Consider the following 15,222-nt stretch of genomic DNA (forward strand, 5'->3'; position numbering starts at 1 on the left):
AGGGTCAGGGAAAAGAGTAGGAAATACACAACACCCCGTAGATGTGTTTCTGCGGGTTCTGTAAGTTGAAACATAGTTCACAGAGGGAATCTTATTAAAAGCAAACACTTCCATCACTATGACCACCCCAGTTTATCTCCTGCAGAATTCTGTCATAGCTCCATTTTCCTAAAGGGTTACATCTACAATGGGGTGAGAGTTGGGGTTGGACGTTATCTTTTTATTCATTTTTTTTCCTAGTTGGGCTAAAATTCCCATCTTGCATTTGTTTGTCTGAAGTCTTCAAATACTTTAATGATAATAATAGTAGTAATAATAATAAGCACAACTGTTCAAAAAATACAACAGAAAAGTTGAGACTCTCAGTTTCGGCTGTGTCAGAATCCTGATCCCACCCATCAGGGACAGGAAAAGTAGCCGTGGAGAAGGGGACGGAGGGAACTTTCCTAAACACATTTCATCCCTCTCTCCCAACACATACATGGTCAAACACTGCTTGGTGGGGTAACTCTTATTGTGCTTCTTATTTTCTGAAGAATCTGTACCGTCGGTGGTTTTAAAGCTCAGATGGTATTGTTACCGAACCAAACTTGGATCCGCTCGCTCTCACGCAGTAAAGGCAAACTACTGACATTGGGTTGCGGGGAAGGAAAGTGCAGTATTTATTTCAGGGCACAAAGCAAGGAGTTCAGGACGGCTAGTGCTCAAAACACCCGCGCTCCCCAATGGGTTTCACCAAAGCATTTTTAAAGGCCAGGTGAGGGAGGGGTGTTCCAGGGTATGTGATGGTGAGGTAACAGGGCGGTGTCACAGGGGTTAACGTTATCAAGCCTTAGCTGCCAGCAGGTGTGGTCATGGTCATCAAGTAGTTAATTTCTTCCATTTGGTGGTGGTTTAAGCATCTGTAAAGCAACTCAGGAAATGTGCATCAGATACTATTCCTTCAGTACTGCTGAGAGGAGCTACAGCAGAGGATATGGGGTAAGGGGGTCTATTCCTGGAAGGCCCCATAGGATCCTGCTCTGTTACAGTGTCAAATGATCTGGGTTTAAATCTTGGCTCTGTCTCTTTTCAGGTGGGTGGGCTTCCCATCTTTTGCCTCAGTTTACTCATTTGTAACTTGGATCTCCAACCAGTTGCTGTGAGAAGTAAATGAATCCATCAACGCATGTAAGGTACTTAGAACCATGCTTGGTGACAGTAATTAGAAAGTACTACATAAATATTAGCCGCTGATCTTATACTATCTTCCTTAAGCATTTAATTGAAAGACAGTGGACAGGACAAAAAAATAAAGCAAAGAATTTGAAGCCATGGAGTAACTGTTGCACCAAAAATCTCAGGTGCTCTCAGTTACAAGTGGTTATGTATCTAGACAGAGGGCTGGGCTTATTGGTGGGAACTTCATGAACATGCTGCTTATAAGGATGTTCTTGAGGTTAATGGCCAAGGTCAGGAGACAATAATCTCTGTAACAAGTCAGAGTCATCACTGTATAATTTTGAGGACAGAGAACCAATAGCATAGGTTAATAAGTCTCTTGACAGGGCCAAGACAGTGATTCTCTTTTTCTTCCACTGTCTAATCTCTTTGGCCAGGCAGGCCACCAAAAGGGGACCACCTCTCTCTCTTGACCATTTCAAGTCACTCATTCATCCAACAACCATTAATTAATTGTTCCCCTACCCTGTGCCAAGTACTGCAAAGATGAGTGAGACCCCTACAGTCTAGAAACAAGAGGATGCATTAATTAACTCAACAATTATTTACTATCAACCATCCATCGGGTACTATGCTAGTTGTGGGGTATGGTGAACAAAACACACAAAAGCTCCTCCCCTCGTGGAGCTGACATTCTAGGGAAGAGAAACATAATGCATGAAGTAAGTATGATGTGTATAGTCTATCAGATGGTGATTACTGCAAAGGAGATAAAGCAGGCGAGGAACTAGGGCGTGTTCCTGTAGGGTGGTGGACTGGCTGTACTTTTAATTTGAATAGTCAGGGACAGATTTACTGACAAAAATATAAGGAGGTGGGGTAACTAACCTAAGGATATGCCCGGAGCATATGGGGACCTCGTTCCAGGCCCTGTGGAAGAACTCAATAGTCCTGAGCGCAAGTTCTCGGAGCTTACTCCTCCGGCCGCCCCGCCCGGCTCCAGGGGGCGGGGACGAAGCAAAGGTCCCGCCGCCCGCCCCCTTCCCTCGCGATCCCCCGCCCCGGCCCGGCCCAACCCGCGGGGCTTCTAAGACTCGGCAGGCTGCGGGCGCGGGGCGCGAGGCTGCAGGGAGGTAAGTGCGGGCGGCTCGGCTCGGCTCCGGATCCGGCCCTGACCTTGGGGAGCCGAGCCCGCGCGGCTCTTTCTCTAGGGGACACCCTCCCGTCTGCCCCTTAGTCCAATGGGGTTCGAATGGGTGGGCTGCCCGCAGCTGGACCGCCGGCCCCATGGCGTCCCCTCTTCGTCCGCGTTCCCAGCCCCCGTCTCTGTCCCCCGACCCCTTTCCCATCCCCTCTCCTCCCCCTTCCCACTGCCACTTCCTTCCCTGGCTGTTGCTGGGGCAGCGGGTACTTACTGTCCGCCCCCCAACCCTTTGCGCCCTCTCCCCACTTCTTTGTCTTCCGGTTTCTCCTCCGGGTGCGCTAGGCTGTCCGTGGCCGGGCGCTGGGGCGCTTATGTGCGTGAAAGGAAGGCGGGGGCCGGCGTGGAATTCACTCTCTGGGCTGGACCAAGTCCCCATCCCTGGGGTGCTGGATACTGGGCCCCGAGCTTGTGGAGGAGGCCAAGCACCTCGGGAGTTCTCGGCCTGGGTGGGATGACATCACCGCTGCTCACGGGGCCTCAACGTGCGGATTCCAGACTCCTTCCCATCTGCACCTGACCGGGAAAGACCAGAGGGCGGTCGTAGAAAGGCGCTGGTTGTACAATGTTCAAAAAAACCTCTCACTGAGAGTCTACTCTGTTCAGAGGACTGTTCAGAGGGGCGGATGCCTTGGGATCGATGCCTTTAAGAGATAGTCTAGTTGGAGTGGAATGAAATATTGCTGTTAGGTCAGAGAAACAGCTGAATAAATGTAGAGTAAATTAATCGTTTTCCAAAGCCACCGCCAATGAACTCTTCTCGGAAAGGAAAACAGCCGGGAGAAGATGAGCCCAGCCAATTAGAGAGATCTGAGAAATGCGGCCCAAGCCCCCAGCTGCTGCCCTTAGCTCGCCTGCTTTAGGAGGAAGCCTTATGGTTTCCAAAAGTGCTTTTCTTTTTGTTCTTTTTGAACCCTCAGGGGGACCAGAGGGTTCTTTATTCTTAATCAGTCTCCTGTTATCCACTCCACTTCCTAAAAGCCTTTGCTGCCTTTGCCTTGACTCGTTTTTCCATCTCATGCCTGTCTTGCGATCATCATTTGTTTTTTATTTCGGATTTTTATTTTAGAAAGAAATGATGGAGTACTTTGTCTTTAATTTGCCTTCTTATTATAAAAATGAAGGTACTGGGCTGTAAGCACCGGAAGATACAGAAGGATGACACCTCTGTTTTAATTTAATAGACTCAATTTCACTTTATTTAGAAAACTAAATTCAAAATGTGCTGAAGTTGTTAGGAGACAAGTACTCACAGCGGTGTCTCATTTTCCTAGATAATGAAGAAATAATGTGTTTTATAGCCATGGTTTTTGCTTCCGCCATAACTGAAGTTTACCCTTTTGAGCACCTTTTCTTACTTTACAAAACAAATTATATGTAGTCCACATTCAAACAAACAAACAAACAAAACCTGACGGCGGAGTTGGCAGAGCAGAGTGGTCCAGGGCTCAGGCTTGGGAGGCAGGTGGACCTTGTTTGGAATCTGGGCTCAGCACTATTTCTCTACTTGACATTCAGTGCCTTCTAGTCAAAGACCTCTGGGAACACAGGTGGAGTTGAAGGGGATGGATCGTTGCTCGCTGAATGAGGAAGACTTCGCTCCATGGGGAACCCTGGGCGTCTCTGTAACTGAGTGCAGAAAGGAGTTACAGGATTTGGGCTTGTAGGCGATTTGGGGGAGAGTTTAAGGAGATAGGACTTTGCTCTGAATTGGATGCTGTCAGAAAGTGAGGGAAATTCTCTGGAGTATCTTCATAAATTTTATCTGAAAGGAGTGAGGCTAAAACTGTGGTTGGCTGAGAACTGCAGTCACTTGTGCTTAGAGTTGGTGGGGATGGTGGGAGTGTTTGGTCATTTTTGTGGTTTAGACAGTGTTCGTATTTTGTCTGTGGTCAGATAAGACTATGAGAGGTCTTGTTTTCGTCTTGATTTATCATGACCACAGAGTGCCCTTGCCAGATGTCGACGTTCTGTGATGTTCACGTTGACCAGGAAAACGCCAGGCCACTGCCAGCAACCCCAGGGCTAGCTGATGGTACCAGGCAGGCTCTTGGATATCAGGGCTGCTGCTTTTTTTCTTGTTATCTTGGGCAAATTACTTAACATCTTTGAACTTTAGTTTCCACATCTGTAAAATATGGACAATGCCTACTCAGGGTTGTCGTGGAGATTAAATGAGGAAATGTGTAGAAAGGACTTAGCCCAGTACCTGGCACACAGCAGGTACTCGATATACAGTTGCCCCCCGCCCCCCCCCCCCCCGCCCTTTTAGTGGATTTCGAGGTTCAGGTTTCTTTCCTAGAACTATTCACGCAGAGGCCCAGTGATCAACCAGAGCTGCTCCAGAGAAGGATCCTGAATTGGATATTAGGAAGAAGCGGGTCCTTTGCAACTCAAAGATGTGATCATTCCATCACTCTGAATCAGTCCTGAGGATGGACACGAGTGATTGTAGTATCTTCTTATGCTATCATTACCCTGGCAACTATTTCTACGAGTCTTTGTTCCCAGGAGCCAGTGGTCCCAGTTGGCCATGTACTCTTCTGACTTTGTGTTGTTGTCTTGGTTTCTTGGTCTTTTCCTCTTATGTCTTTTTTCCGGGAGTCTCATTCGAGCTTGTATATCCTTACCACCTTCACTTTGGCTCTCTGAGTTCTAATCTGCTTCGAGCTGGGAAGCCACATAGGCAGACAAGTAGGAACTGTTGGCCCATGGAATTCTTCAGGCCCCAAATGAGAGAGCCCAGGATCTTCGCTACAGCAGTGAAGTGCAGTGGGGTTTTAGGCCATGAGCATTTTGAGCTTGGTCTCTCATGAGGCCATTTTCATCTCCTTCCAGGTTGGAGCATTTTGGAAATTTGAATCCGAAGTCTAACTTCTACTTGAGACATTATTGTGCTTGTCTGTGCCAGGCAACATGGGTTCTAGATCCTTTGGTGGGCCCTGGGCATATTATTTAATCTTTCCTGGCTGGACAGTTACTTTAGATGTTTGAGAATCAGACAACAGCTTATTGGCTCCCAATGCCACATGATAAACTGTATTGTATTAAATTTCTAGCATATATTGTACTTTGGCTCATCTCTCTATTCCATTGAAGGATCCTAGGAATAAAGAAAAAAACAATAGAAAATGGGCTAAAGACACAAAGTTAGGAAAAAGATATATAAAAAGGCTTTAAACAAAAGATGCTTGATTTCACTTGTATTAAAATAACATGACTTAAAACTGTACTGAGGGACTTCCCTGGGTGGCGCAGTGGTTAAGAATCTGCCTGCCAATGCAGGGGACACGGGTTCGAGCCCTGGTCCAGGAGGATCCCACATGCTGCGAAGCAACTAAGCCTGTGCTCCACAACTACTGAGCCTGCGCTCTAGACCCCGCGAGCCACAACTACTGAGGCCTGTGTGCCTAGAGCCCATGCTCCGCAATAAAAGAAGACACTGCAATGAAGAGTAGCCCCTGCTCGCCGCAACTAGAGAAAGCGCACGCACAGCAACGAAGACCCAATGCAGCCAAAAATAAATAAATAATTAATTTAAAAAGAAAACAAAAGATATTGGCAACTGATCTACACGACCCCACCAAAAAAACAAACAGAAAACTACACTGAGATACCATTTCTCACCTATGAGGCTGAAAAAAAATACAAAAGATTGATATCATACTCTGTTGCTGAGACTGATACTTTCATACCTTATTGGTGAGACTGCAAAATGGTACAACCTGTAAATTATGGATGCATTTACCATTGGTCTAGCAATCCCTCTTCTAGAAATCTCCCTTCAGATACTCTTGCCCATGTAGGAAGAAGACATACATTTAGCAGTATTTAGTGTGGCATTTTTTTTTTTTTTTTTTGCGGTACGTGGGCCTCTCACTGTTGTGGCCTCTCCCATTGCGGAGCACGGGCTCCGGACGCACAGGCTCAGTGGCCATGGCTCACGGGCCCAGCCCCTCCGCGGCATGTGGGATCTTCCCGGACCGGGGCACGAACCCGTGTCCCCTGCATCGGCAGGCGGACTCTCAACCACTGCGCCACCAGGGAAGCCCTAGTGTGGCATTTTGAAAATAATAAAAACTTAGAAATTACCCAAGTGATCAGCAATACTGAACAGGTTAAATAAGCAATGGTACATCCATGTGAAGGGGTACTATGAAGCTGTATTATGCAGAAGGTTCTAACCGTGGAAAGATCTCCAGGATATATTGCCACATGACAAAGTAGGATGCAGAAAAGTGTGTACACTCCTTTTTACTTATATTTGTGTAAAGAAACATGAAGGGGAGAGGGGTGAAAAGGTAGATGGGACCTGGGTAGAAATGGGATTTCTCAGTGTGTATCTTTTTCCATAGTTTAGATATTAGAGCCAAGTAAATATATTGTGTATTCAAACATAGTAATTAAAAAAAAAAGCCTCTAACTTTACCTTCACAAGGAGAATATTCTGAGTCCCTTGATTGAGTAAACCTGGTTCTTATAAAAACATCCAAAGCAATAGCCACTTCCATTAACTCTTTTTAAAGCAGCCTACACTGTCAAGAGGCCGTATTTGATGCTAGATTGAAAAACAAAATGAAAAATTAATTTAGGAGTTCTCTTTCTTCATCCTGTAATCCCTCTGGGGAGGATTGGTGTCATTACTAAGGCTTTGTTGCCCGTAGCGGATGGGTTTGGGTTTTGTTATTTTATTATTTTTTAATGGCAAGCCTGATTTGGCTTCTTCAGAAACCTGTTTAATCTGAAGGCAAGTTAATGAACTCCCTTCCAGGTTGTCCCAGGAAAGAATAAAAACCATGAAAATGGAGATCCTGATCACCATGGTGAACTGAGGCAGCTTCTGCTGTGGCTCTTGTCTTGGACAAGCAGGGTAAAATCCCCCGGGTCACTGGGAGACCTTATTTTGTTAAAAGTTCTTTCCTTGTGTTTGACAAGATAAACCTTACACCTTATCCTAGATGCGCTCTCAGCAGTTACTGTCTTACTGTCCCCAGCAGTCTGCTTCCTTCTGGATCCCTCTCTTGGTAGCTGGCATCCCCATCTCATCAGCCGACCCAGGCCTGAGCTAGCCGCAGGCCAAGCTGGGGAGTCTCCCCTCTTTCATCAGCACCTTCACATCCAACCAGACTTCTCGGGAAACCACCAAACCAGCATCTTTTCTACCCTTACACCACCAACGTAGTTCAGCATCATTGTGTGTTGTCTAATTGTTCCCTTCCAGCTGGTTTCCTATTTTGCTTCCAGAAGATCTAAGTGACCGCTCTGATCACACTGTTCCCTATATAACCCCTCCAGTGGCTCCTGCTGCCCTGGTTCCCCCAGAGGAGGCACAGGCCTTCAGGACCAGGACTGAGCCTTCTTCATCCTTATCCTTTGCGCTTCCCCTCTCTAGAACCTGGCAGTGCAGTGCAGGAACCAGTCCCAGAGCTTGCAAAGCAACTCTCGGTCTGTCAAAGAATTGGTGATAGGCATATCTACACAAAACCATGTCTCCTGGACATCACGACCTTGCTGGTCCCAGATATTGCCTTGTACACGGATTCAATAAATATTTTGATAAATGAATAAATGAGTTCTCTGATATAAGAACAGGGTTAGTTGGCTATACAATAATATAAGAAAAGGTACTTTAGAGAAGAACTAGTGATAGTAAAACAATTTTTTTTATGCCCTTGAGAAGATTCATGGTAAAGAAAAGTGGGTTGAACTAATTAACATCTAAGATTATCTCAGCTCTTAAATTCTATGATTTTGTTATCTATGTGACTGCCAGACACCAGGATACAAATATAAATAAAACACAATTCTTGTGCATTAGACATTTTAACTGTTGACTATAGTTTTAAAAAAATCTTTCAATTTGTGCTTTTTTTGAGTAATAATGATTATGTGTGTGTGTGCGTGCGCATATGTATATATTCATATGCATATGTACAGCTATGAGCAGTTTATGTATTGTGAATTGTTTATAACCTTTGCCCATGTATCTACTACAGTATTTGTAAAACTTGATGTGGTTTGTAAAAGTTTTTTGTATATGTTAAATGTTCTGGTTCTTTGTTTTATAAGTATTTTCTCAGTTTGCCATTTGTCTTCCTAAAGGCCTTTCTCATCCTACAATTGTACAAATATTTGTATTTTTTTCTAGTACTTTATGGTTTCACTTTTCCTTAAAAACACTCTAATCCACTGAGGATTTGCTCTTGTGTATGGCATGAGTTAGGGATCTGACTTTATTTTTTTCCAGATGTTTAGCCAGTTGTTCTGACACCATTTATTGAATAGTATATACATCTTCCACTGAATGTAGTACTTTTATATCTTCCAACATGTCTCTTTCTTTTTTTTCCCTCCGGCTGAAGAGTGACTGGGCTTTCCTTTCTGGGGTTAAAAGTAATAGCTAGTCACTTCCCATTTATGAACAGGGGACATCACACAGTGTAGAGAAAAAGCACATTTGACCCTTCAAAGAAGTGGTCATAAGTAAGATACAAATTGGGGTAGTCAGTACGCTGTTCAACAGATATTCCCAGGTCTCTGCCTTCCAAATACTTGGTAGGATTGTATTTCCTGACCATTGTGGTTGGCTGAGGCTATCTGCCTAGTTCTGACAAATTGTGAGTGGACGTGACGTGTGTCAGTTTTGGGCCAGAGCATTTAATTGCTGGTGTGAGACTTTTCAGAACTCTCTTTCCTGTTGGCTGATGACATGATATTCAAGATGGCGGCTGCCCCTTTAGCCTGGATCCCTGAATGGCTACGAGGAGCAAAGCCTTCCTGTCCTGTTTTGGACATGTAGTGTGAGCACTAAATAAACCTCACTGGTTATACGCCACCGAGATTTGGAGGCATAACCTAGCCTATCCTGATTTATATACGTATTCTCTTTCAGTATTTCAATTTGATCTTTTAGACATCAACTGAACTCAAACTAGAGGCTTCTCTAAGGAGAAGGTATTCTTTCATGTATACTGATTGATACTAGGGAGAAATAAGGTAATTTTAGAAAAAAGTCACGAAATAACAACTTCCTGTATATTTTTTTTCAGGTAATCTGGAGCTCTCAAAATGTTTGCCAAAGCAACAAGGAATTTTCTTAGAGAAGTTGATGCTGGAGGTAACCTGATCACAGTATCAAATTTGAATGACTCTGATAAATTACAACTTCTAAGTCTGGTGACCAAAAAAAAGAGATTGTGGTGCTGGCAGAGACCCAAATACCAGTTTTTATCTGTCACCCTGGGAGATGTACTCACAGAAGACCAGTTTCTGAGTCCAGGTATGTTTCTTTGGTTATATTGTACAATTAGTTCCAGAACAGGAGAGGATGCTTCTTTTAGACACATGTTGTCTTGAGTGACTGTAAGGCGATACCTTATAATCAGTTCTCCTGTTTCTTTGCCTACTGTTTTAAAAACGTATCCTTCCGTAAAATGAGAAAATTCTGCAGGCCTGACATGAAAAGTTATAGCTTAATATTTAAGAAATAATATTGCAGTTTTGGTATAAAAGTACAACATGCTCATTTGTAGATGTTGTGGCCCCTCAGCATGAGTGGGTTGGTTTTACTTCCCCAAATTTGGTTTGGTGTTGAGGTTGATGATGCCACGTATCCGTCAGGAGGATGCGAAAAGTTTTATTACTCACATAACGAAGCTTTTCTGGGGACAGCATGGCAGGTTCCCAAGGCTGGTCCAAAAATAGCTAGAGAGAAGGAGGGGATAAGAGATGGGCTCAGTTTCTCTAATGAATATGAGGTGTGGTGAGGGTTCTGCATGTAGGCTGGGGCTTATTACAACTTTTCAGTTTCCTGCCGGTGCCAATGGAGGGACCACCTAGGGTTTCTTACCCTACTGCCCAGATGTGTAACAGAAAGAAAAGAGGGGGTGGTGGGCTTGAAACATTAAGCATCAAAAATGGGGAGTTTGACTCATTATTACAGAGGAGCATGTATACAATATAGAAAGGCAAGAAAACAAATCAACAAAAATTCCTCCATCAAGTGTTAATTCCCATTAACACTTGGATTGTATCTTTTCTTTCTCTGCATCTAATTTTTTATAAACAAAATTGGAAACATATTACATATAATTTTTATATACTCCTCATTTATTTATTTATTTATTTATTTATTTTGTGGTACGCGGGCCTCTCACTGTTGTGGCCTCTCCCGTTGCGGAGCACAGGCTCCGGACGCGCACGCTCAGCGGCCATGGCTCACGGGCCCAGCTGCTCCGCGGCGTGTGGGATCTTCTCGGACCGGGGCACGAACCCGTGTCCCCTGCATCGTCAGGCGGACTCCCAACCACTGGGCCACCAGGGAAGCCCTCCTCATTTATTTTTAATTTTTATTTACTTACTTCTTTGCGGTATGCGGGCCTCTCACTGTTCTGGCCTCTCCCGCTGCGGAGCACAGCCTCCGGACGCGCAGGCTCAGCAGCCATGGCTCACGGGCCCAGCCGCTCCACGGCATGTGGGATCTTCCCAGACTGGGGCACGAACCCGTGTCCCCTGCATCAGCAGGCAGACTCTTAACCACTGAGCCACCAGGGAAGCCCGTGGTGGCTTCTCTTTTCGCAGAGCACAGGCTCTAGGCACACGGGCTTCAGTAGTTGTGGCACGTGGGCTCAGTAGTTGTGCCTCTTGGGCTCTAGAGCGCAGGCTCAGTAGTTGTGGCTCACGGGCTTAGTTGCTCCGCGGCATGTGGGACCTTCCTGGACGAGGGCTCGAACCCGTGTTGCCTGCATTGGCAGGCGGATTCTTAACCACTTCACCCTCAGGGAAGTCCTGTGTTTGTAGATTTTTTGAGATGGCCATTCTGACCGGTGTGAGGTGATATCTCATTGTGGGTTTGATTTGCATTTCTGTAATGATTAGTGATGTTGAGCATCCTTTCATGTGTTTGTTGGCAATCTGTGTATCTTCTTTGGAGAAATCTCTTTAGGTCTTCTGCCCATTTTTGGATTGGGTTGTTTTTTTTTTTGGTATTGAGCTGCATGAGCTGCTTGTATATTTTGGAGATTAATCCTTAGTCTGTTGCTTCATTTGCAAATATTTTCTCCCGTTCTGAGGGTTTTCTTTTCGTCTTGTTTATGATTTCCTTTGCTGTGCAAAAGCTTTTACGTTTCATTAGGTCCCATTTCTTTTTTATTTCCATTACTCTAGGAGATGGATCAAAAAAGATCTTGCTGTGTGTTCTTCCTATGTTTTTGTCTAAGAGTTGTATAGTGCCCCATCTTATATTTAGGTCTCTAATCCATTTTGAGTTTATATTTGTGTATGGTGTTAGGGAGTGTTCTAATTTCATTTTTTTACATGTAGCTGTCCAGTTTTCCCAGCACCACTTATTGAAGAGACTGTCTTTTCTCCATTGTATATCCTTGCCTCCTTTATCATAGATTAGTTGACCGTAGGTGCATGGGTTTATCTCTGGGCTTTTTATCTTGTTACATTGATCTATATTTCTGTTTTTGTGCCAGTACCATATTGTCTTGATTATTGTAGTATAGTCTGAAGTCAGGGAGTCTGATTCCTCCAGCTCCGTGTTTTTCCCTCAAGACTGCTTTGGCTATTTGGTGTCTTTTTTTTTTTTTTGCGGTATGTGGGCCTGTCACTATTGTGGCCTCTCCCGTTGCGGAGCACAGGCTCCAGATGCGCAGGCTCAGCGGCCATGGCTCACGGGCCCAGCCGTTCCGTGGCATGTGGGATCCTCCCGGACTGGGGCACGAACCCGTGTCCCCTGCATCGGCAGGTGGACTCTCAACCACTGCGCCACCAGGGAAGCCCTATTCGGGGTCTTTTGTGTCTCCATACAAATTTTAAGGTTTTGTGTTCTAATTCTATAAAATATGCCATTGGCAATTTGATAGGGATTGCATTGAATCTGTAGATTACTTTGGGTAGTATAGTCATTTTCACAATATTGATTCTTCCAATCCAAGAACAGGGTTTATCTCTCCATCTGTTGGTTTCTTTCATCAGTGTTTTGTAGTTTTCTGCATACTGGTCTTTTGTCTCCCTAGGTGGGTTTATTTCTAGGTGTTTTATTCTTTTTGTTGCAATGGTAAATGGGAGTGTTGTCTTAATTTCTCTTTCAGATTTTTCATCATTAGTGTATAGGAATGCAAGAGATTTCTGTGCTAATTTTGTATCCTGCTACTTTACCAAATTCATTGATTAGCTCTAGTAGTTTTCTGGTAGCATCTTTAGGATTCTGTATGTACAGTATCATGTCATCTGCAAACAGTGACAGTTTTACTTCTTCTTTTCCTATTTGTATTCCTTTTATTTCTTTTTCTTCTCTGATTGCCTTGGCTAGGACTTCCAAAACTCTGTTGAATTATAGTGGTGAGAGTGGATATCCTTGTCTTGTTCCTGATCTTAGAGGAAATGCTTTAAGTTTTTCACCATTGAGAATGTTGTTTGCTGTGGGTTTGTCGTACATGGCCTTTAGTATGTTGAGGTAGGTTCCCTCTGTGCCAACTTTCTGGAGAGTTTGTATCATAAATGGGTGTTGAATTTTGTCAAAAGCTTTTTCTGCATCTATTGAGATGATCATATGGTTTTTATTCAATTTGTTAATATGGTGTATTGCATTGATTGATTTGCATATATTGAAGAATCCTTGCATCCCTGGGATAAATCCCGCTTGATCATGGTGTATGATCCTTTTAATGTGTTGTTGGGTTCTGTTTGCTAGTATTTTGTTGAGGATTTTTTCATCTGTATTCATCAGTGACATTGGTCTGTAATTTTCTTTTTTGGTAGTATCTTTGTCTGGTTTTGGTATCAGGGTGATGGTGGCCTCATAGAATGAGTTTGGGAGTTTTCCTTCCTCTGCATTTTTTTGGAAGAGTTTGAGAAGGTTGGGTGTTAGCTGTTCTCTAAATGTTTTATAGAGTTCACCTGTGAAGCCATCTAGTACTGGACTTTTGTTGGAAGATTTTTGTTTTGTTTTTTTTTTTTGTTTTTTGCGGTACGCGGGCCTCTCACCGCCGTGGCCTCTCCCATTGTGGAGCACAGGCTCCGGACATGCAGGCTCAGCGGCCATGGCCCACGGGACCAGCCGCTCCGCGGCATGTGGGATCCTCCCCAACCGGGGCACGAACCCGCGTCCCCTGCCTCGGCAGGCGGACTCTCAACCACTGCGCCACCAGGGAAGCCCATGTTGGAAGATTTTTAATCACAGTTTCAAATTCTTTTTTTTAAAATCTCATTCTAAATTTAATCAGTAGGAAAAATATGCAATAACAAAGAATATTTTTTTCTCTTTTTCCCACAACTCACACACACTGTATTTTATTTTTACAAGAGATAAACTGACACCAAGCATTGTAAATGGATGACCACAACAAAAGCAACAATGATTGCAATTACCGAACACGAAATACACTCATAGTATGTCATAATATTGACATTCAGTCCAGTAATACTCCACTGTAACAGCTCCTTTACTTTGCAGTGAAAATTGATTTGTGTATTTTTTGCCTCTGAGTCCTTGTGGGATTTTTTTTTTATTCAAAGAGAAAGTCACAACAATTATAATCATCCTCATCAGTTCACTCAGTCCCATGTAATTAATTTTCTTTTATCTTGATCTTTTGTTAGAACTTCTATGAATTCATCAGTTTTCCATTAGAGTTCTGAAAATGCTTATTCATTCAGTTCAGCAGTATAGTCAGTTACCAGAAACCTGTTCTTGTCAGAGTCTTTTCCATAAATTCCTTGAAGATGAGATCCTTTTATGGGAACATTTTTGTAAAAGCATCAGAGTACACCCAGAACTGTCTGTAAATGACAAAAGACTTAAAAATGACCACAGTTAAAGATTTGATGAAAATTCATAATAATGCAGTTGACAAGGAAATTTAGTTATTTCTGAGATATACGTTTTAAAGTACTAACTAGAATTATGACTTATAACATTATACCAGAATAGGTAAGATTTTTAGAAATTTCATGTAATGTCTGAAGCATTTATATTAACATATTTCCATACAAATAACCCAAAGAAAGTTTAGTATTAGTTTTTTTGTTTGTTTTTTTATACTGCAGGTTCTTATTAGTCATCAGTTTTATACACATCAGTGTATACATGTCAATCCCAATCGCCCAATTCAGCACACCACCATCCCCACCCCACTGCGGTTTTCCCCCCTTGCTGTCCAATGTTTGCTCTCTACATCTGTGTCTCAACTTCTGCCTTGCAAACTGGTTCATCTGTACCATTTTTCTAGGTTCCACATACATGCGTTAGCATACAATATTTGTTTTCCTCTTTCTGTCTTACTTCACTCTGTATGACAGTCTCTAGATCCATCCACATCTCAACAAATGACTCAGTTTCGTTCCTTTTTATGGCTGAGCAATATTCCATCGTATATATGTACCGCAACTTCTTTACCCATTTGTCTGTTGACGGGCATTTAGGTTGCTTCCATGACCTGGCTATTGTAAATAGTGCTGCAATGAACATTGGGGTGCATGTGTCTTTTTTTTTCTTTTTTTTTTTTGCAGTACCTGGGCCTCTCACTGTTGTGGCCTCTCCCGTTGCGGAGCACAGGCTCCGGATGCGCAGGCTCAGCGGCCATGGCTCACAGACCTAGCCGCTCCATGGCATGTGGGATCTTCCTGGACCAGGGCACAAACCCGCGTCCCCTGCATCGGCAGGCGGACTCTCAACCACTGTGCCACCAGGGAAGCCCCGCATGTGTCTTTTTGAATTATGGTTTTCTCCGGGTATATGCCCAGTAGTAGGATTGCTGGATCATATGGTAATTCTATTTTTAGTTTTTTAAGGAACTTCCATACTGTTCTCCATAGTGGCTGTATCAATTTACATTCCCACCAACAGTGCAAGA

The 15,222-nt window shown here is 43.7% G+C and overlaps 1 protein-coding gene across 4 annotated transcripts in view; it reads left to right on the forward strand.

The window, feature by feature from the left end:
* The window catches only part of GSDME (gasdermin E), a 141,172-nt gene that overhangs the window by 36,595 nt on the left and 89,355 nt on the right, over nt 1-15,222 (forward strand). For 3 of the 4 annotated variants that reach the window (XM_049714766.1, XM_049714768.1, XM_049714765.1), the window contains exon 2: nt 9,412-9,641. In XM_049714766.1, coding sequence (XP_049570723.1) covers nt 9,431-9,641 — 211 coding nt within the window. In that variant the 5' untranslated portion in view covers nt 9,412-9,430. Of the gene's footprint in view, nt 1-2,178; nt 2,295-9,411; nt 9,642-15,222 lie in introns of those variants that run through there. The other variant, XM_004265639.4, reaches the window with a different exon arrangement.

Source organism: Orcinus orca, chromosome 9 (genome assembly GCF_937001465.1).
Source record: "Orcinus orca chromosome 9, mOrcOrc1.1, whole genome shotgun sequence".
Taxonomy (NCBI): domain Eukaryota; kingdom Metazoa; phylum Chordata; class Mammalia; order Artiodactyla; family Delphinidae; genus Orcinus; species Orcinus orca.